Genomic DNA, 23,160 nt, shown 5'->3' with positions numbered 1-23,160 from the left:
TGTAAGAAAAAAGCAAGAAAAAGATAATTAACCTGTAGGGATATTTGAATTAAAAGCTATACATTTTACACGCCAGCCAAGCTCCTCTGTCCATGAAATTTTTCAGGCAAGACTACTGGGAGTGGGTTGCCATTCCCTTCTCCAGGGGATCTTCCTGACCCAGGGACAGAACTTGGGTCTCCTACACTGCAGGCAGATTCTTTACTGTTTGAGCCACCAGAGAAGCCCCTTTTACACATAATTTAATTTAAATAAACTAAATTGAGAAGAATGAATCTTTTCATTCTGCAATGTTAGAAAACAAAAGTATAAAACAGTGGCTACGTTGTACAGTAAACAAACACTTTGATGAAAGATGTTTAAGATGTTCTTTAGAACTGATATTGTGTGTGTGTGTGTGTTAGCAAGTCAATAAGCAAATAATATAAGGAATCAGACATAATAAACTCTAACTTGTACATTAGCACTCAATTTTTTTTTTCCTGGAATATGGCCAATTTTAACTGAAACTTACAAGCTAGTACCAAAATATTCTTTTGAACTGCAGCTTCGTACAAAACCACTTATTAAAACTACCAAAGAATAATGACAATCACAATGCCATTCTTCTGAGCAAAATTTTGAATGCCTAGCAATTAGTAAAAATTAGGTCAAATCTAGCACAATCCAAAAATTATTTCCTACATACCTGAAACCAGGCTATTCAAAAATTATAAAGAGGATGGGGGAAAGTAATTTGTTTAAAAAAATATTACACACGAAAACATGGCTTGTGTCTCTTAGTCACAATTTACACATGTAATTATTTAACAAGCCCCTCCCCCAAAATCTGACTATCTAATGCTGTCAACCAAGAGTCTCTAATATTTTCCAAGCTCCCATGGTCAATCCTTAACATTTCTACTAATAGCAAAAGCTACCATTCACATCCCAGACTGTTTCTCTTTGATCAAAGCCATCAGCAATAGGAGGAAAATAATTCTTCATTGGTTTTATAACAAATGCATAAAGCAATTAAATTCGTGGGAAGTTTCAGTTCCTTGCTTCTTCTCAGCATAAATGTTAAGAGGGTAAGGTCTACTCTATAAATCTGGGATTAGGGCACTTGATTCCTCTGTGAATCCCAGGCATGCACTAGAGCATGAAACTGTACTGTTACCCTAATTCCTGCTCACATTCTCATTCTAGATTGGCATAAACATATACATGCACTTTGGCTAAAAGAATTACCCAGTGTTCAAAACAAAAACAACTCCAAACGCTACTGTTCATCTGGGGAATGAAGTCTAAGAGCAAATTTAGATGACCTTTCACATATTTACATGCTGCTAGTCTATCTAATTGAAAAGTGAACCCCTGAACTTTCACACACACACACACAAATGGTTGCTTTGTTTAAAGAAACAAATTGCTTTAAATTATATGAAATAACTTTTTTCATATTAAAGTAATTCTTTTTGGTGTGACATGAATTCAGCCTTTAGCATTTGTTAAAGGCACATTTTCATGTGTTGAAACAGATTTATTTATGGCCTTGCTCCATTCTGAACTAATCTGCCTTAACTGGGTCTATTTACTTCATCTCTTTTGAGTGTTCATCATTAAAGTGAGTAAGTTGCTCTAGGCTCTAGAGCTGTGCTATTGTGGCACGGCTATTTTTCTGTTACTTTTCTATGCACTAATGAAGCATTATAAAGTGCTTATTTCAATATTTTATGCAGAAAGCAGAAGTTACAGTGATACCTACATAAACTGTAATTTGTAGTTAAATTGAAATATTTATTTTAATTATAATACAATTAAATTAGTTTTCTGGCTCAAAAACTAAGAATGAAAAAAATTTTTTAACTTCAAATTAAGGCACGCTAATGAGGTAGACTCGAGTGTAATTTTCCTAAGAATGGCAATTATGATTTAACACAGCAGAGCCAAATTAATAAGCTGTGCATAAAAAAGTTTTAAGATAATAGACAATGTTGAGTCATTTTCAGCAAATGCATAGTAATTTAACAAGAAGCTGCCTCTCTACAGTCAAAATATAATCAATGAACTCTGTCACAATGAAATCAGAATGAAATACGTAACAAAATGATTTCTCATTGACTTTAGGGATTTGATCTTACAATTCTGGCAAGCTACAAAACAGCCTGAATTCTTGCTCAAGAAAGAAAACCATTTTTAGATGGAGAGATGAAACATTAATTTATTATTTCAGTTAAGGGAATTATGTTTTAAAATTTGAGAGATCACAAAGGATATTTTACAAAAAGTCAAAGATCTTCAGTTGATTCACCAAAAACTGATTTAACATTTGAAAACTATAAATACTTTTATTTTTAGCTTTAGGTAAGTTTTACAAGAGACAGTGGCCAATGAATACTTAGGGTACATTTTGTCTCAAATGACTTCCAAATTGAAATGTCTACTTGCAACCTTCAGTTCAGTTCAGTCACTCAGTCGTGTCCGACTCTTTGCGACCCCATGAACCGCAGCACGCCAGGCCTCCCTGTCCATCACCAACTCCCGGAGTTTACTCAAACTCATATCAAGTCGGTGATGCCATCCAGCCATCTCATCCTCTGTCGTCCCCTTCTCCTGTCCCCAATCCCTCCCAGCATCAGGGTCTTTTCCAGTGAGTCAACTCTTCGCGTGAGGTGACCAAAGTACTGGAGTTTCAGCTTTAGCATCAGTCCTTCCAATGAACACCCAGGATTGATCTCCTTTAGAATGGACTGGTTGGATCTCCTTGCAGTCCAAGGGACTCGCAATAGTCTTCTCCAACACCACAGTTCAAAAGCATCAATTCTTCGGTGCTCAGCTTTCTTCACAGTCCAACTCTCACATCCATACATGACCACTGGAAAAACCATAACCTTGACTAGACGGACCTATGTTGGCAAAGTAATGTCTCTGCTTTTCAATATGCTATCTAGGTTGGTCATACCTTTCCTTCCAAGGAGTGTCTTTTAATTTCATGGCTGCAATCACCATCTGCAGTGATTTTGGAGCCCAGAAAAATAAAGTCTGACACTGTTTCCATTGTTTCCCCATCTATTTCCAATGAAGGGATGGGACCAGATGCCAGGATCTTTGTTTTCTTAATGTTGAGCTTTAAGCCAACTTTTTCACTCTCCTCTTTCACTTTCATCAAGAGGCTTTTTAGTTCCTCTTCACTTTCTGCCATAAGGGTGGTGTCATCTGCATATCTGAGGTTATTGATATTTCTCCCGGCAATCTTGATTCCAGCTTGTGCTTCTTCCAGTCCAGCGTTTCTCATGATGTACTCTGCATAGAAGTTAAATAAGCAGGGTGACAATATACAGCCTTGATGTACTCCTTTTCCTATTTGGAACCAGTCTGTTTTTCCATGTCCAGTTCTAACTGTTGCTTCCTGACCTGCCTTAAAAGCAATCAAACTCATGTTGCAAATGTTTTTTAATCTTTTACATCTGTCACTTTCAGTTAGATAGGAAAAAGCTACTTTCTATCAACACAAACAAGAACCAGTTATGTGGGATCAAAACTCCAGATTTATTGGAATTAATTCCCTTATTTGATCAACTTCATGTTAACATACTGAAAATATTTGTGCTCTGGACTGTATCATGGGTGCAGTTATTAAAATTGTGCAGTTCCTAAAACTGTTCAGTATACATGTACAAATGCTCTGACTCATCACCAGTGGAACTGTTTTAAGAGACAGAAGATAATGAATTCAATGACTACATGCTCTTTGCCAATATTCACTGCTTGAGTCATGGCAGATTTTACAAAGGTTTACGTTCTGTTAGGTCTAATTCAAGATTTTCTTGAATCAAAAGGAACACCTGCCAATATCCAACATAAGAGAAAACACCACCCCATGACCTACATTTGTTACCTACAGCACAGTGCACGTGAAGGAGCTGAATTTAAAGATCCAAGGAGAGAGGAAAAGCTTGTTTTTGACACAGCTAGACAGGTATGAGAATTTACGTACAAATTTAAACTATTCATACTATAAATTAATAATGGTTTTACACATTTCAACATGAACAAATATGCAAGAGATTTTAAATGCAATAGCATTATGTAAGTTGGCTCTAATAGCTACAAGAAAAACTGAAGAATGTTTTGTTGACATGAATAAATTTAGAGCTGATTTTCAGTTTATATAATGGCCCTTTGAATTTGATATTGATAATGAGTTGTTACAAGAGTGAGTGGATTTACCTAACTTAGATACAGTTTTGAAACTGATATGCTTTTGCTTCAGTCAATTATTCTAAAAAAAAAAGATGTCGGTCCTGTCAATACACATATCAAGTATTAAAGAAAATGGGGGTTTTTGGGGGGTACTTTATTGGAAAAAATTTTAATAGTGTTTGGAATCTACATTTTCAATGGCAACTCTTATGACTGAATACAGATCAAGCATTTCTCATGAAAAGTTAGCATCTGAATGGAAATGTGCTATATGTGTAAAATATCACACTGGATTCTGAAGGTTTCATATTTCAAAAAAAGATACAAACCATCTCTAATAATTCTACATGGATTACAACGTTGACATGGTAATACTGGGTTCACCAAAAAGTTCATTCAGGTTTTTCCGTAAGATCTTAGAGGGTCAATACACGCAAGACCTTATGACAAAACCAGAACAAACTTTCTGGCCACCCAACATTTTGGATAACCAGGTTAAATAAAATATACAATTTAAATGAATTTACCTGTTTGTCTTTGCTTTTTTATTATGGCTACTAGAAAATTTTGTATTACCTGATGAATTATTTCTCTTGGACAGGACTGCTGGCCTAGAAAATATCTAAGACACTGGCTGCTCTACTATTCTAAAATACTACCATTGTCATAAAGAGGTAAGAAGTATAACTTCAATGAACTAGAAGAAATCAATTGATTTTGGCTGAATTTGGTCTGTCTTAAAAATTTTAGGATTTCACAATTGTCCTTATTTCCAAGAGTAGACTTCAGAAATTCTTACAGTCACTAAGAAGGACATTTATCTCTAGGCTTCTAACTTTCATCCTGTCTGAATTCATCACACTGTACAAGCATCATCTGATGACGACGATGAAAGGAAAGCACCTGCTTCCACAGGTCGAAACTCCCAGGGGCGCCTGGCACGTGGTACAGGGTCAGTAAATGTCGGCTTCCTTCCATTGTGTAACCAGGGCTGCCTTGTAACACACCGTTCTCTAGCTGCCCCCATTCCCTCTGTTTTGATTTCTTCTTCCTCCCTGGCCCAGAGGTCAAAAGAAAGTAAGTAACAAAAGTAGGAAATAAATAAGGATTTAAATGCTATCTGGTGTCTTAGCCTTGAGCTGAGACACTGCTTTCAAACTGGAAACTCTCTCATTAATACTGGCATTAAAAAGTCCCAAGACAAACAGAAGAATTTAAAGTAAACAAGTTCTAGGAATCTCTTCCTGGTTTGCAATTATGTTGACGATATTAGGTCAGAATTATGGTTGCCTCTAACACCTGGAAAAAAATGAGCCACCATTCTTGGTTTTCCCTCCAAGGAGACTACACCAGAATAAGTAGAAAGGAGTACATAACTTGTAGGCTGTGTTCCAGGGCTTCTAGACTGGGCATCAGAAACCTGGAAGGCATGTCCCATTTTGAATAAATATTGTTATAAAATAGGGCTAAATGTCTTAAGGTGAAAATACACCTGGGTCCCAAAATGTAACTGAAATAATATAAAAAGGTGTTCTCTTTTTCTTCTTTCTACTGAGAAACTGGAGCTGAGGTGCAGGTTTTGGCATCTCTTCATTCATATAAATAGGACTTCATGTGTCTAACAAACCAAAGTCAGATCAGATCAGATCAGATCAGTCGCTCAGTCGTGTCCGACTCTTTGCGACCCCATGAATCACAGCACACCAGGCCTCCCTGTCCATCACCAACTCTCGGAGTTCATTCAGACTCACGTCCATCGAGTCAGTGATGCCATCCAGCCATCTCATCCTCTGTCGTCCCCTTCTCCTCCTGCCCCCAATCCCTCCCAGCATCAGAGTCTTTTCCAATAAGTCAACTCTTCGCATGAGGTGGCCAAAGTACTGGAGTTTCAGCTTTAGCATCATTCCTTCCAAAGAACACCCAGGGCTGATCTCCTTTAGAATGGACTGGTTGGATCTCCTTGCAGTCCAAGGGACTCTCAAGAGTCTTCTCCAACACCACAGTTCAAAAGCATCAATTCTTTGATGCTCAGCCTTCTTCATAGTCCAACTCTCACATCCATACATGACCACAGGAAAAACCATAGCCTTGACTAGACGAACCTTTGTTGGCCAAGTAATGTCTCTGCTTTTGAATATGCTATCTAGGTTGGTCATAACTTTCCTTCCAAGGAGTAAGCGTCTTTTTTTTTTTTTTTAACTTTACAATATTGTATTGGTTTTGCCATATATCGAAATGAATCCGCCACAGGTATACATGTGTTCCCCATCCTGAACCCTCCTCCCTCCTCCCTCCCCATACCATCCCTCTGGGTCGTCCCAGTGCACCAGCCCCAAGCATCCAGTATCGTGCATCGCACCTTGACTGGTGACTCGTTTCATATATGATATTATACATATTTCAATGCCATTCTCCCAAATCTTCCCACCCTCTTCCTCTCCCACAGAGTCCAAAAGGCTGTTCGTACATCAGTGTCTCTTTTGCTGTCTCGTATACAGGGTTATTGTTACCATCTTTCTAAATTCCATATATATGCATTAGTATACTGTATTGGTGTTTTTCTTTCTGGCTTACTTCACTCTGTATAATAGGCTCCAGTTTCATCCACCTCATTAGAACTGATTCAAATGTATTCTTTTTAATGGCTGAGTAATACTCCATTGTGTATATGTACCACAGCTTTCTTATCCATTCATCTGCTGATGGACATCTAGGTTGCTTCCATGTCCTGGCTATTATAAAGTGCTGTGATGAACATTGGGGTACACGTGTCTCTTTCAATTCTGGTTTCCTCAGTGTGTATGCCCAGCAGTGGCGTCTTTTAATTTCATGGCTGCAATCACCATCTCCAGTGATTTTGGAGCCCAGAAAAATAAAGTCTGACACTGTTTCCACTGTTTCCCCACCTATTTCCCATGAAGTGATGGGACCAGATGCCATGATCTTCGTTTTCTGAATGTTGAGCTTTAAGCCAACTTTTTCACTCTCCACTTTCACTTTCATCAAGAGGCTCTTTAGTTCCTCTTCACTTTCTGCCATAAGGGTGGTATCATCTGCATATCTGAGGTTATTGATATTTCTCCCGGCATTCTTGATTCCAGCTTGTGTTTCTTCCAGCCAACTTTTAGGCTATTGAATTAATACTAAAGCAAGTTTAAATTTCGTGATTTTAGGTGATTCTTCAAGTAAAGATGGGCTATACCTCTACTAGACTACTTGTCTGATACAGAGAACATTTACTTCTGTATTTACTGAAAAGAAAGAAATGCTTAAGAAAATTGAAGTAAACTGGACACTAAAGACAAAATATAATACTTAAGAAATCGTATTAGACAACATGTTAAGAGATGTTAGATAAGAAAATGAGATATAAAAAGGCAAAGAAGGAAGATTCTTATCTTTCTCTACTTATAACATGTTGAGACAAAGTATACTATCATCTCAGCTATGTAAAAATTAGTCTCAACCCAAATTCCTTGAACCAAACTTGATGCTAGTTTTAAAGTATTTTAAACCAATAGTTAATAAACTGATTAAATGTAGAGTAGGGTATTATATACATACTGTTGTTCAAAGCAGGAGATATGCAAATAATTTTACCACCTTGCACCAGGTAGCAGGTAAATTTTCATAAGAAATACCAATTATTTATACTATTAAATAATTTGGTAAAAAAAAAAGTGGATAATAATTTCAAATTCTGCTACTCTAATACCAAAAAAAAAGGGGGGGGGGCAAAAAAAAAATCACTTCATGGCAAATAGGTGGGGAAGCAATGGAAACAGTGATAGACTATTTTTGGGGGGGCTCCAAAATCACTGAAATGGTGACTGCAGCCATGAAATTAAAAGACGCTTGGAAGAAAAGTTATGACTAACCTAGACAGCATATTAAAAAGCAGAGACATTACTTTGCCAACAAAGGTCTGTCTAGTCAAAGCTATGATTTTTCCAGTAGCCAAGTATGGATGTGAGAGTTGGACTATAAAGAAAGCTGAGCACTGAAGAACTGATGCTTTTGAACTGTGGTGTTGGAGAAGATTCTTGAGAGTCCCTTGGACTGCAAGGAGATCCAAGCAGTCCATCCTAAAGGAAATCAATCCTGAATATTCATTGGAAGGACTGATGCTGAAGCTGAAACTCCAATACTTTGGATGCGAGGAACTGACTCACTGGAAAAGACCCTGATGCTGGGAAAGATTGAAGGTGGGAGGAGAATGGGATGACAGAGGATGAGATGGTTGGATGGCATTATGGACTCCATGGACACGAGTTTGAGTAAACGCTGGGAGTTGGTGATGGACAGGGAGGCCTGGTGTGCTGAGGTCCATGGCGTCGCAAAGAGTTGGACATGACTGAATAACAAAATTGTCCAATTTCTTCATTACACTGATTTCTTAAGCATACATTTTCAGATTTTTTTTTCTAATTTCTAGTATTTAAAATCATGCCTAATCCTTTTCTATTTTTATTTCTATAACCTCCCCCAAACCCACATTTTTCCTCCTCCATCTCAACTAATAGTTTATCCTATACTTTGGTTATTTCTTTTCATATAATATTTGTCCCTGCCCTATCTAAGTACAATTACAGTCAAATCCATAAATAGCTGTAGCTGAATTAAGCTGTAGTATTTGATGGTCCTGCAATGTCGATCTTACCTAAATTTTCTTCTCTCTCATCTTTCCCTCACAATCTTTCCTTTCACTTCAGTGTTACCTTCTTTACGCTTAGATTTCAGCTTTCATTCCACACATCAACAACCCCCGTACCCTCCCTCATTGCCATGTAGCACACCATTCACTGTTTAACGGCAAAAAGTATTCCTCACTTGGTCATCCCCATCTGTACTTTATTTCCCCATTCTCCAAAAATTAAAACATGCAGCATGGCTCAATCATTTTCTCATCCTAAAATTTAATATGGGTCCACCTCCTTTTAAAAATTCTAATTTTAGAAACACTTGTCCATTAAGGCAAAATCTTTCAAATTATTTTCAATGGCTTCTAATGAGATTTAAAAATTAGCCACAAAACTGAACATCCACCACCCACAACACAGTTACACATGGCTGTCCTAATTAGAAATGTAAGGAAATCTAAATCAATATATGTATAGTATAAAAAATTTTTAGAAGAATGAGCTAGAGATGAAAGAAACTTTTAAAATGTCTTGCTATCCATATCTTTAATACTTTTGTTAAACCAGTATCTCAAAGTATAATATATACATAGGATGAGGTTTGACATTAATGATAATGGATATAAATTCGTATCTCATACAGTTTCGTAAACTTTTTGTCCGATTTATCAGATCTGATTGAAAGTGAAGGGGAAACGTGTTAGTCTCTCAGCTGTGTCCGACTCTTTGCGATCTCCTGGACAGTAGCCTGAAAGGCTCCTCCGTCCATGGAATTCTCCAGGCAAGAATATTGGAATGGGTTGCCATTTCCTTCTCCAGGGGATCGTCCCGACCCAGGGATCAAACCCGAGTCTGCTGCACTTCAGGCAGATTCTTAACCACTGAGCCACAGGGGAAGTCCTAATCACATCTGATTAGTCTGTGTTTTTATTTAGGTAGCCAAGATTTTTATTTTGTAATGTGTTTGATGAGCTCTAAGTAGGAATGTAGTATGTCAGCTTGCCTTTTCCTTTTTCACCAGTATTTGTGTTACTATCATTACTGTTTTCATCTTGAAGGATTTTTCCCTCGTAAAAATCTGTCCAAATGTTTATCCACTTGATGAGGGTTGATTTTTGGTAAAATAAAGTAAATCCACGTAACTGGGCAGACAAAAAACACAGCAGCATACTGCACAAGGCTAATAAAAGTGAACAAGGGTGAGGCCACCACACACGCAGCTGATTCAGGACTCTCTGCGTGTAGCTCATGGCAGAACCATCTAGTCCACAGACCACTGGCAGTAGGTGTATTAAAATATTTGCCAAAGATTTTTTTCAGAGTTCTGACATTTTCTTCCCATATGTTCCAGTACATTGTTTTAGAGACCAAGGCAATGGCACCCCACTCCAGTACTTTTGCCTAGAGAATCCCATGGACGGAGGAGCCTGGTGGGCTGCAGTCCATGGGGTCGCTAGAGTTGGGCACAACTGAGCGACTTCACTTTCACTTTTCACTTTCATGCATTGGAGAAGGAAATGGCAACCCACTCCAGTGTTCTTGCCTGGAGAATCCCAGGGACGGGAAGCCTGGTGGGCTGCCGTCTATGGGGTCGCACAGAGTCAGACACGACTAAAGCGACACAGCAGCAGCAGCAGCAGCAGCACTAAAAACTAGACTCCTAACATAGAGCTGGTTAGTTCTCAAATGAATATTTACTTATCGAATAAAAGCAACATATCCGCTATTCTGATCTTTCGGGATGTTGTTCACATTATGTCCGAGGATCATCATGGTCATCAGTTCCTGTCTCCAGGGAAAATTTTTGAAGGCGAAAACTTAAGGGGGAAAGGAACTGCTTGTAATGCCAAATCTTCTTCAAAAAGGATCTATATCTTTGCTTTGGTGTCTTTCTTTAATACACTTATTCCTAGATTTAGTTTGTAATTTTTGTCCTATATTGAACGCTTTTTTGTTCGTCATTTTCATTTTTAACTAATGAAGAGAAACCTGTTAGTTTTTGTATATTTATCGTGTATCACAAAGGAGATCAGTCCTGGGTGTTCATTGGAAAGCCTGATGTTGAAGCTGAAACTCTAATACTTTGGCCACCTGATGCCAAGAGCTGACTTATTTGAAAAGACCCTGATGCTGGGAAAGATTGAGGGCAGGAGGAGAAGGGCAGACAGAGGATGACATGGTTGGATGGCATCACCGACTCAATGGACGTGGGTTTGGGTGGACTCTGGGAGTTGGTGATGGACGGGGAGGCCTGGCATGCTGCGGTTCATGGGGTCGCAAAGAGTAAGACACAACTGAGTGACTGAACTGAACTGACCATTTCAAAATTAATTACTAATTGCACTTGTTTTCTACTAAAGTCTCCCTGAGTTCTCTGGGCATTAAACAGTTTGAAAGCAGAAATAATTTGTTCTTTTCCAAATTTATACCAATTATTTACTTATTCTGTCTTATTTCAATGGCTAGAACTGCAAAAGCAATGTTTAATAACAGTGGTGATGATGTAAGTAATGACTGGAAGTATTTGTCTTGTTTCTGATTTTCATGGAAACAGCTTTAGTATTTCATCAATTTGCATACGATGCTTGCTTTCTTTTAGGGGGACCATCCTATTTTAATAGTTTCCTTTTATTTCAATGTTATTAGTTTTTAAGAATCAGAAATTGTTTATTTATAAATGTACTTTTGCTTCTAATGGTACGATAATCTGGGATTTCCTTTAAAAATGAATGTGTTGGCAGACTTGTGAAACTGATTCAGTAATTACATATTTTTTTTTGACACATCTTCCTGGGTTAGACTGGCTTTAAGTTATACTTATTTACAACTGACATTTTCTTTTTGGAGTTTCTATAAGATTTTTGTCTTACGGTTTTGAAAGTTTCAGAATATTAGTACAATCAATGTTAAATTTTAATAGTTTGAGGCTGCACTATCTGACACAGTAGCTACCAGATACATGTTGCAATTTAAACATCATTAAAATAAAACAGAACATTCAACTCCTCAGTCCCACCAGCCACTTTTAATTGTTCAACTGCTACCATATTATATGACACAGATGTCACACCCAAAACAAAGAAAACTCTTTCTCAGCTTTAAAATTCTATAGCTTTTTCCATTCCTGTTGTTAGTGCTGTTGAACCTACCCAAGGCACAAGGCTCCACGTCATTTTCTTGAAGTCCTAACAAACCTCCCAGACCAAACCAATCTTCAATCTCGTGAAACAAGAGGAAGTCATCATGCAAATGAACCGGATTTTTTTTTTTTAAGCAACAGTAAAGAAACAAGTCCTTTAATCTACTGGCTATACAGCAATCTTTATATAGTAAGTTGTGTATAATACTAATACAAAGAAAATAAAAAACATTTATGCAAAAAGTACCCCTCAAGAAAGAGCAATGACAAATCGATCGTTAAGTTTTAAATTATTTTTCATCCCTTGTGTAACAGATACCATAATGTGATGTCCAGAGCAAACTTTGACCTCCAGCTTTATTATACTGACAGATATTATCATGATAGATATAGTTACAGAGAGCAAACCACAAAACAAGCAAAGCTGATATTCCAATGACTTCATCTATTTCAAACCAAGAAAAGTTAAATCCAAAGAACTCTTTTAGAAAACAAGCTTATTTTTAAATTCTCTTTTATTCAATTCTAATGTATTGCCATCAACTAAACCAATTTTGGTAAACTAGAAGAATACCTGCAGAGAAAACCCATTTCCTTTGTTAAAAGCAGACAAGTACTAGCTTATTAAGAGCCTTTTGTTTTCAGACCATGAATTAAAGTTTCTTTTTAATAAAACTTCAAAATACTGTTTTTAAATAAACAAAATTCTTCCTGTTCTCTAATCTTTACAACACTGAAAATCTGTGTCCAAAAAGTTTATAAGGATGGTCAACAAAAGATCTTCTTTTTAATCACAACTGCCTTTGAAAATGATTCAGCATCCATTTAAGCCCACAAATAAAAGCTTTACTTTTATAAGTTTTCATTAAAACTGCTATTTGTTATGGGTGCTTAAAATCTAAAATACAAGTCTTTCTTCTAGACAAGTGAATCGACTCACATTTCGTAATATTTCTTTGTTTGAAAGAGTGCTTTAAAACATTAATTACTTTGCCAGGAAGGAAAAATTCCAGTAATTTAGTTTTACTATTCCTTTCATACTTCTGAATCCTCAGAAATTCAGTTTTGTGGTAAGTTGACAAGACTATGTCAGATGCCAACAATCACTTGTTCAGTATTTTAAATCTATTAACTGTAAATGTCTGGTTATGAGTGATGTTGAGCATCTTTTAATGTGTTTGTTAGCTGTCTGTATGTCTTCTTTGGAGAGGTGTCTGTTTGGGTCTTCTGCCCATTTTTTGATTGGGTTGTTTGTTTTTCTGATATTGAGCTACACAAGCTGCTTGTCTATTTTGAAGATTTGACAATGTTTCTTAATGAATTCTATCTAAAGTACAAGAGGAAAAAAAGTCAAATATTAGTTCCTAAATTTAATTTTTGTTTTTTTGGTTTTTTTTGATACAATAATATGTACCACATACAGTTCCATTTGTAGTGACTAGGGGAGAGAATTTGGAGTGGGAAGAGGAAATATTACACACAATAATCTGAACACCTGAGCTTGTGTGAAAATCTTGAGATTTTCATTTTTATTAAAATTTTAATTTGTCTCCTAAAAGAGTGGGTTTGTGTCAAACCAAAATGATTCCTTCTGGCATTGGTTTCCCTCTTTTGAAATCATGACCCACTTTATGTTGTTCTGCTTGCTTGATGAGTGCTTCTTCTGGATGTGCTGTTTATATAGGAAGTGAAGGGACCTGCTCTGTAAGACCGTGCCTCTTGGGAAGTCAATGGAATAGTTCACATATGCTGTGATTTGGCTCTTTTTTCAGGAAAAATGTTCTGTAGCTCCTCAGTCCTCCAAGAGGATCGACAGGGTACAGCAGTATAGTTTTGGTATAACCTTCACCACTTTTGGAAAAGAGTTAACAAAATTCAAATCTTTCAAACAGCTACTGCTACTCAGCACCAGACACTGAGTACTGTGGATGATACAAAGATCTGACATATGGTTCCTGAAGTCCCCTAGGACATCTACAAATAACTAACATGCAGCAGGAAACTACAAGTATCCCAGGGACTGTGAGCTTAGGAGAGATTATATCCAGCTACGATTGGAGCTTGGGAGTGGGGGAGGGGCGTGCAGACAGGTCAGTAATAAGTTCATAAAGGATATGCAAAAACAGGACAGGGCAGGGACTCATGGAAAGGGGAAAGAAACGATAGAAGAACTGCAGATCTCAGAGCAGGTTTCAACTTCTTCAGAGGACAGAGCACATGGAAAAGGAGCCTTAACATTAGCTACAGTCAAAATAATAACTAATAATCAAATAGGTTAAACCTATTTGTATTCACTAATATTTTATCTCTGAAGCAAACCAATCAGTCTAACCACAAGAAACGTATATACAAGGAAAATCTACAAACTGAAGCAAAATTACTAAGGTGCATTGGAAAATACACACACGTACACACACCCCCCATACAGAAAAAGAAATCCTTTTTTGTTTCTTAATCATTGAGAGGTGTGGAGAAATGTTGAACTACAGCTCCACCAGCTTACCACTATCACAGATTCCTTTTAGGCTGTCAGTATAAAACTGCAGAATGATTCCCTAGCATTTTGTTCTAAACCCACAAATGAGACGGTTATGTGACCAGCTGCAGCTCCCTTCCTGCATTTCAGAAGCTCTGGATACCCACACACTTGCGGCTCTGTATTACCTCACACAAAAGACTGGCAGTTGGCCAAGAAGCCCCCGCCATGGTGTATATTCCCCAAGGTTCAAGATCTACCACTTAATTCCAATTCAGCCATGAAATGACTTGTACTTTAGTACCCTATACCAAATGAAAGCAAATTAAATTCCAGTCCAAGTTAATAAAGGTATTCCCCCAAAATGCAATATACAAAGATGTTAAAGTACATAGTCTATTATTTTTAAAGAGACCTACAAATATAATTCTACTCCATTAAGAAAATTCTAAGATAATTCTTTAAATTTCTTCAAGAGTTACTATTTCTTCATCATCTTACCAATAGCAACAAAACCCACTGTACACAGAGATCCAACTGTGTTTCCAAACTTCCCCATTAAGCATCTCACGCACACTGCTAAATAAATATCAAGAAGAATGAATATTCTCAACATCTGGTGCATACAGACTGACACAACCTACAATGATGACTTAGCAACAGATACCTCCAGAATGATCTTAATTCCTGCCGTTGAAGGAGAAATACTTACAACTTGACAGAAACACACAGTGCTGTCAGTTAGATGGTTGTGTCATTCTAGTATGTAAGTGTCCTGAGGGAAAGGGGGAAAATCTAATGAAAATACTTTAACACCTTGGCCAATGCTTAATTTTTGTAGGAAGGAGTGTTTCATGGCATTAAACAACAATAAACTAGGTTCAGAAAATCTTCACAAGGTTTTCGCTTTCACTGATGCTTTCGCCTGCCTCTAGCTTGTCTCTCAGGTCTGGACATCGTCCACACAAAGGATCACTGAAACAGTAGTGATCTGGAGGACTAAATCTTAATATGGTTTATTCAGCAGCCACAGCATTATAACCGTGAACTTGTAAAAATGTAAACTTGGGAAGCCACTGACCCTTTCCCCCTGCCTTTTGATGGATACCTTTCTACAATACAACAGTCAACCAATGATGCAGAAAGCATACAACTTCAGTAGAGAGCGTGAATCAAAAGCAGTATTTGGACCTTAAACCCCCATTCCTGCCCAGTATTGCCTTCATGTATTGTTTCTGCCACACAGCATTCGAGGGCTGTATGGCAAAACCAAAACCAAAGGGCTCCTTTCAATGTCAAAACCTTTCAAATTCAGTAAAATGATTAAAAACAATAAAGACTTATTCACAACTTACTAGTCAAGGAAAGAGATTTGCTTCACACCAAAGTGAAACTGTAAAATACACTGACTCTCTGAGCATACCAAATAGATGTGGATTGTTAAATATCACTTGTAATCTAAATAACCTGTTCTAAGTAGTCAGAAAAATTCTCACTTTACTGTCATTTATATGAAACAGACATGCATAGTGTATCACAAAGAGAGAATAAGGCCTCCAATATCCTTTTACAGGATGTGATACTTAAAAAAAAAAAAATTAGCCTGAAGGACTTCCCTGGTGGTCCAGTGGTTAAGAATCTGCCTACCTATGCTGGGGACTCGGGTTCGATCCCTGGTTGGAGAACCAAGATCCCACATGCTGCAGGGCAACTAAGCCCGATTCAGCCAAATACATAAAAAGAAAAAATAATTTAAAAAGGAATTAGCCTGAAAGACTACATGCAAAGTTCTTAACATCTACCTACAGAGAAGAGGAGGAGAGTGGAACTGTGTTTGGACAGGAGAGACTGTCAAAACAATTTTTTAAACAAAGAAGTGAAGATTTTAAGATTATGTAACAAGATGTAAACTGGAACAGTAGGAACATGGATTTCTATAATGTTATTCTTTAATTAAAAACAAAACAAGAAAAAGAAAAGAAATCATAATGAACAACAATAGTAACCTTTCATTTCCCTACAGCTTAGTGGGATGGGAAGAAGAGGCAGCCAAGAAGTGGAAAGGGCCGTGCAAGCTTACATCTGAATGACTAAGGACAGGCAGTCCTGACAGCCCCAGCCCTCTGTGCATCCCCACAGGTCCAGAGGGCAGTGATGGCAGCCCCCACTGGCTTAGAGACGAGGGGAGGGGAAAGAGCCAGGAAGACAAGCAAACACTTGTACACACATAGCAAAGGAATATCATTTTCAGAAAATATCAATACTTACCAGTATGTACTGTAGCTACTGCAATCCATACACACCGTGTGCTGTGCTTTTTCTTGCTTTTCTGATTTCTTATGGTTGGTTAAGGGTATTTGTGCATCTTCATAATGTTTTTTTGCATGGCCATTCACATACCTTCCAAAAATCAAATGAAAATATATTTTAATCTAAATACTGCTTTGGAAGTTAAAGTAGCAGGAGATGATAATAAAATTAGATGGTAATCAAATAAGAATGAGAAAGAATTCCTCCTAATAAAGTACATTCAGTCCTGTAAGAGCATTCATCACTTGGTGATTTATTAAGCTGAGTTCTTAAAACATGCTCCTTTTTTGCAAACATACAATCAACTTTTAATTATACACAAGACTAGGGTCAGGCAAGGAAAGGCACTATCTATTTAAATCGGTTTTAATACCACCTATCAACTCCTTTGCTGATTCTTTTGCTAGCCTTTTCCTTTTTTAAGCTTTTCTCAGGCTGCTAGCCCCCAACTCAGGCTATTATCAAAGACAAGCTTTGTAAACTGATTTATTCAATCACTGCCCACAGGGCCACAAGCTCTGCTTGGGTTTCTGCTTAATATAAAACATGAGAGTCAGACATGGAAACAGGATAATCTCCCATCTCTTTCTCATCAATATGGCTTCAGATCTTTTATTTGAATGCCTGAATAATCACTCCACTAACATGGAAATAGGGCTTGTTTAAAAGATATCCTAACAAAACACAAATCATCTCAAGCTTATATAAACTGTTATTTCTTACTACATGGACAAAGATAATCAAAGGTTGACTATAGTCATAAAAATTTTCTAACACTTTGCAACTCAGATTTAATAAATCATTTTATCACAAAAAGCAAAATGAAATTTAAATAAAGTTTCATCTATACCTTTGCCTAAACACTGTACAATATAATGCCATAACTGACTACTACTTAAAGACCTTCATAAAGCAAAAACTTTCCAGTTACTAGCAAACAGCCAGTTTATAGAAGGTAAGGCCTAACTGTAAACTAAGAAGAGTCAAAACAAATGTTGCTTACGTAGTACCAAAATCTGCTCAGAGAGTTAAGGTGACATTTTTCTCATAAGGTTCCTTAATTGTACAGGAACAACACTTACCTTGGAGAAAGTAGGATAGTTTGTGGTAAGCAGGATAGTTTTTGGTAAGTAGGGAGGATCACGGGCTTCCCTGGTGGCTCAGACAGTAAACAATCTGCCTGCAAAGTGGGAGACCTGGGTTTGATTTCTGGGTTGGGAAGATCCCCTAGAGGAGGGCACGGCAACCCACTCTAGTATTCTTTCCTGAAGAATCCCATGGACAGGGGAGCCTGGTGGGCTACAGTCCATGGGGTTACAAAGAGCCGGGCATGACTGAGTGACTAAGTACAGCAGAAGGAGGATCAACTAGCAAGCCCAGCCTCTCTACCCAAGGAAAACTAGAGGCACCAGAGGCACTACTAATGTCAGAATGTGATCATGTTTCCTCCCATTTTTTTTCACTATAATACACATAATGAAGACTTGTGTGTAGGGTCTTCTGTTCACAAAAGTGGACTAAAATGAATTTTAAAATATAAATAATGATTAAGAGTATAAATTCAAAAATTAGACAGCCTAGGTTTAAAAGTAGGCTTTGTCACATGCTGGTCTGGTAAGCTTGGGTGAGTTACTTCACTTCTCTACTTCTGTTTCTCATCTATAAAACTGAGATAATAGTACTTACACCCTATGGGCTGTTAGGTGATTATTATTATAATCCATGGCTCAGAATGCACGCGTGCATGAATGGATGAACGAATGAATGAATGTCAGTTTTATTTTACTTGCATTTTCCTTTATATGCTTAATTACTATCCATTCAGAATCTCAATAACATAACTGCTTACAAAGTCATCACATTAAACAAACTTCATGACAACACACTGGACAGATCAGAAAACATCCAATATTTAACTAAAAGATAACTTCCAAGGAACCCTATAGGTTCAATATCTAATCAGCTCAATGCCTATGCTTACGTGTTTTTTACTGCGTCATGAAAAACAACAGTAATATTTATGAGTACCCTCAGAATCCCATAAAAGTCAATATGGAACAATGATAAAGGCATTACCATTTTCAAGTCTTTGAAAACTGATAATCTGGACAGAGTATATAGTTCTTTACTAACCATACTGTAGCCTCTAAATGTACTAGATGTTTTCATGGTTGCTATAATAAATTTCAGTGATAAAGTAAGAAGTGTATTAAAGATGACATTAAGATTAGCAATGTTTTGGCTAATATTCAAATATATATCAGAAGTTAACAGTCATGGATAAACTAACATAAAAATAAACATTTCCCTCATCCAGTTTTAGATTTTAACCAGATAATTTGGTCTAAAAAAGGAAAAGTGTCATTATACAACATCACAGATTTTTTAACAATACAAAAACTGGAAAAATAACTTAAATGGTATGGTGTAATAATGGCCAATAAGATATATAACTCAAATATGCTACTGATAAACTGTATTTCCTAGTTGAAAGAATATTCAATTTAAGACTCCCCTATAGACAAGAGATCTAAATTACTAAAAAAAATCAGAATTCTTGGCAGTCAACACCCAGGATTACATGATAAAAGAAAAACAGCCAATCAACTGTATAAAATGAAGATTCAAATGCAAGGTACTCTCATTATCTATGTAATCTACTTAATCATATTTCTCTGAAACTATGTCAAATTTCTAAACCTAAGATTGATTGCAATTGGAAACATACTACCTACAGAGCCTGGAAAATTTTCCATTTATCTTCTGATACTTAGAGAACCATGTGTTGCTTGCTATTAAGAACCTTCATCTCTCCAATTTTTGAGAGTTTGTCAGGTCTTGTTTTGACACATGACCTTCCAGATTTTGGCTGTAGAGCACTAGGAGACAACTGGAGGACAGAACTATATAAATTTTATTGCATTATAATTCTCACCTCTCAAAATCTAGGAGAGGAATCTGTCTCTTCAAGTGCAGAATTTAAGTGCTTCTACTTTTCTTCTTTTTTTTTTTTAAAAAAAGTTATCTGTACAAAGTATTTTCAGGTTCCCCAAATCCTAGAGATTTCAAAACCACAACAACCACAATTAAGATATGTAGTTAACATTTTCCAAAAGCACTCTTTAAGTGTACATGGAAAAAAAATACTCAATTCCAGGACTGAAATATGAAAAATCAATCGTTAACTGAATGAAGATGCTCTGTTCATGCATGTGTTTACAAATAATAATGGGGAAGCCACCCAAATAAACACAATATAAATTTCAGACTGTAGGACTTAGTATGATTTCCCATCCCCTTGCTGCTAAGCTACTAACTTCTGAAGTAAATTCAAAGCAGATTTTCTAAGCTAAAAGAGCCATAGAAATAAAGTGCCTACTACCCGGCAGACCAAGTCTGATACTTATTTGAGTTTGTGTTAGAAGAAAGAGTTACTAAAGTAGTTGATATTTAAGTAACATCATTTTGAAGCCAAGAACTAGGAAGACATGCTTAGGCTTGAACCGGGTTTGGAAGTGTTAAGTCCCTAGAAAGCAAAAATGTCTTAATGGAACAGTGAAATATTTGGTATGTCTTAAACACCATTAATAATGAACTTCACAGTGAGACCATTTTCAAGGGAATTCTTTATCTGTTTTGTTTTCAGAAGAATGATATGGTATCTTGGATTTGATTCAAAGGTCAGTAAAGGTAGGGATGAGGTAGGTAACAGGTGAAAAAAAACTGGCCACATGTCAATCAAATATTACTAGTAGATTGTCTTGATCATCAAATTAATTCTTCTGAGTATCAACAGAAAGTATCCACCCCCTCCCCAGCCACTAGAGTTTCCTCAGTTCCACCGCTGAACAAAGGGATTCTGTTAGGAGAGGGAAGCCCTACAGAGAAGTATGTACACACCATGATTAAACAATGGTGCTAAATAAATCCAAATCAATAAAACTTTGACCAAGGCTTAGAGGAAAACTGAAAATAAGCCAGTTGGGAAGTTAAGTAATAAGAAGTATGTCACCTACCTTCCACAGTGGACACTTGAACAAGTCAGACAGACCCAGGGGCTCTTGTTGGACCGGCACACTGATGAAAGAAAAACACACAATATACCAGTTGTGTCATTTATTTCCCAGTTTCTCCCCTAATCTGTAATACCACATCCTGTGATTAAGTTATAAATTCCATGGCTGCTTAGGTGCACGGAGGCCACAAATCCCCGCTTTGTGAGTGCATTTACACAGAATGGCTGCCTAATTACAGCGACACGGCAAGGAATCCCAACACGTGTCCACAGCAGCTGCTCACGGTCACTGTTGACTCGACTCAAACGGTGTAACCACAAGTTAAACACATTTCTCCTTCGTTACTTAGTCCTTTCGGCATAGTCTCTGACAAGTTAAGGACAATCTATTGTCTCATTAAAAATGTTTTTTAAGTCTAATTCTTTAAATCACATGTCTTTACCATACAGATCATAAGCTGCTATAAATGACAACATTTTCAGTTTGTTTAGTGAGAGGCAAAGCCTGAGGATACAATTCGGAAGACTAAGCCCAATTCTTCCCAAATTAATGCCTCAGTTGCATTAAATATAATTCTAAAATTATAAATGCATGTAATTCTTGCTGAGGGTATAATCAGGATATTAATTACTTTGAGTATTTATTATGGGGATGAGGTAGGCAAACAGGGTATGAAAACTTTTAAAATATCGATTACAATTTTGCTTGTTATTTACTTATCCAATTTTTTTAAGCCCTATAAACATAACAGTGATTTTAAAAGGGAAGGGATATAAGAATCACCTGAAAACAACTTTTTCAAAATACACATGTTCTCTGGGCAGAAACATCTACATTGAGGTGTGGACAGAAGGACCAAAGAACATGTCTATTTTGAGGAATGTAACTTCCCAGGTGACTCCCTGAGACAACTACTTGAGAACCACTAGGCAGCCTCCTAGGGGCATGAGAGGGACAGCACCACCAACACTCAGGATTATAATAAATCAGCAGCCTGGCATACAGTATACGCTCAATAAACACTCGTTGAAGCGAAATTCAAATGTCTTAATTCAAGATACTAAGCTCTTCCAAGATCTGATCCCTACTATGTTGGTCTTGCCTAATCAATATGTCACAATCAGCCTTTCTTATTGCTAAGAAAAATTAGCCAACACTGGAAATAAAGTGACTCAGCTGAAGCTGAAACTCCAGTACTTTGGCCACCTCATGCAAAGAGTTGACTCATTGGAAAAGACCCTGATGCTGGGAGGGTGGGGGCAGGAGGAGAAGGGGACGACAGAGGATGAGATGGCTGGATGGCATCACTGACTCGATGGACGTGAGTCTGAGTGAACTCCGGGAGTTCGTGATGGACAGGGAGGCCTGGCGTGCTGTGATTCATGGGGTCGCAAAGAGTTGGACACGACTGAGTGACTGAACTGAACTGATGACCATGTATAGGCCACCTCATGCTAAGAGTTGACTCACTGGAAAAGACTCTGATGCTGGGAGGGATTGGGGGCAGGAGGAGAAGGGGACGACAGACGATGAGATGGCTGGATGGCATCACCGACTTGATGGACATGAGTTTGAGTGAACTCTGGGAGTTGGTGATGGACAGGGAGGCCTGGCATGCTGCAATTCATAGGATCGCAAAGAGTCGGACATGACTGAGCGACTGAACTGAACTGACTGAAGAATAAGCCCTTTCAATATATAACGAAACACATTATATTGATACAATGAATATCCCAAAGATATTTAATTATAATACCATTGTGTGATCTGCTGTTTACTACTGATTAGGACTCAAATTCCATGAAGTTACAGGTAAAGTTGTAGGATTTTATTTGGTACAGATAATATCTGTCCAGCATATTCCAAGGGCTGTGGTTTTACTACCCTGCAGGACATTAATTGATTTTATATCTAACCTAGCAATTTACTTCAACATTCATTCTTCGGTGTCTGCATTCACTCAATCCCTCAAATGCTCTTGGAACCAGCTTTACCATCCCACTGGTTCCCTCATTAATGAGTTAAATAAGCCTTTGACATACATTCATTTTATATTTGTGTAGGAGGGGAGGAAAGGGCAAGGAGGAATAGGGGAGTACAATCATATGTTGCCCAAGGGACTCTGCCTGTCTGCCCAGCACAGGGCTCTAACTATTCGTGCATAAGAAAGTTTGTGCACGCACACATGCTCAGTAGTGTCCAACTACACCCCATGGACTGTACCCTACCAGGCTTCTCTGTCCGTGGAATTTTCTGGGCAAGAATAATGGAGTGGGTTGCCATTTCCTACTTCAGGGGATCTTCCCCACCCAGGGATCGAACTAGAGTCTCCTGCATTGGCAAGTGGAGTCTTCAACTCAAACCAGCTGGGAAGCCCATAAGAAAGCTTTCAGT

At 37.5% G+C, this 23,160-nt stretch overlaps 1 protein-coding gene across 12 annotated transcripts in view; it reads right to left on the bottom strand.

Moving 5' to 3' along the window:
* The window catches only part of USP3 (ubiquitin specific peptidase 3), a 137,893-nt gene that overhangs the window by 54,096 nt on the left and 60,637 nt on the right, over positions 1–23,160 (bottom strand). For 8 of the 12 annotated variants that reach the window (XM_086321438.1, XM_086321429.1, XM_086321432.1 and 5 more), the window contains exons 2-3: positions 20,767–20,827; positions 16,709–16,840 (exon numbers count right to left, since the gene is read on the bottom strand). In XM_086321438.1, coding sequence (XP_086177564.1) covers positions 16,709–16,737 — 29 coding nt within the window. In that variant the 5' untranslated portion in view covers positions 16,738–16,840; positions 20,767–20,827. Of the gene's footprint in view, positions 1–16,708; positions 16,841–17,832; positions 17,931–19,685; positions 19,807–20,766; positions 20,828–23,160 lie in introns of those variants that run through there. The other 4 variants (XM_086321431.1, XM_086321435.1, XM_086321433.1 and 1 more) reach the window with 3 other exon arrangements.

This window comes from Bos grunniens, chromosome 10 (genome assembly GCF_055505025.1).
Source record: "Bos grunniens cultivar Pamir isolate PY7600 chromosome 10, Bosgru_T2T1.0, whole genome shotgun sequence".
NCBI lineage: Eukaryota > Metazoa > Chordata > Mammalia > Artiodactyla > Bovidae > Bos > Bos grunniens.
This window is presented reverse-complemented; position numbering and strand designations above follow the sequence as displayed.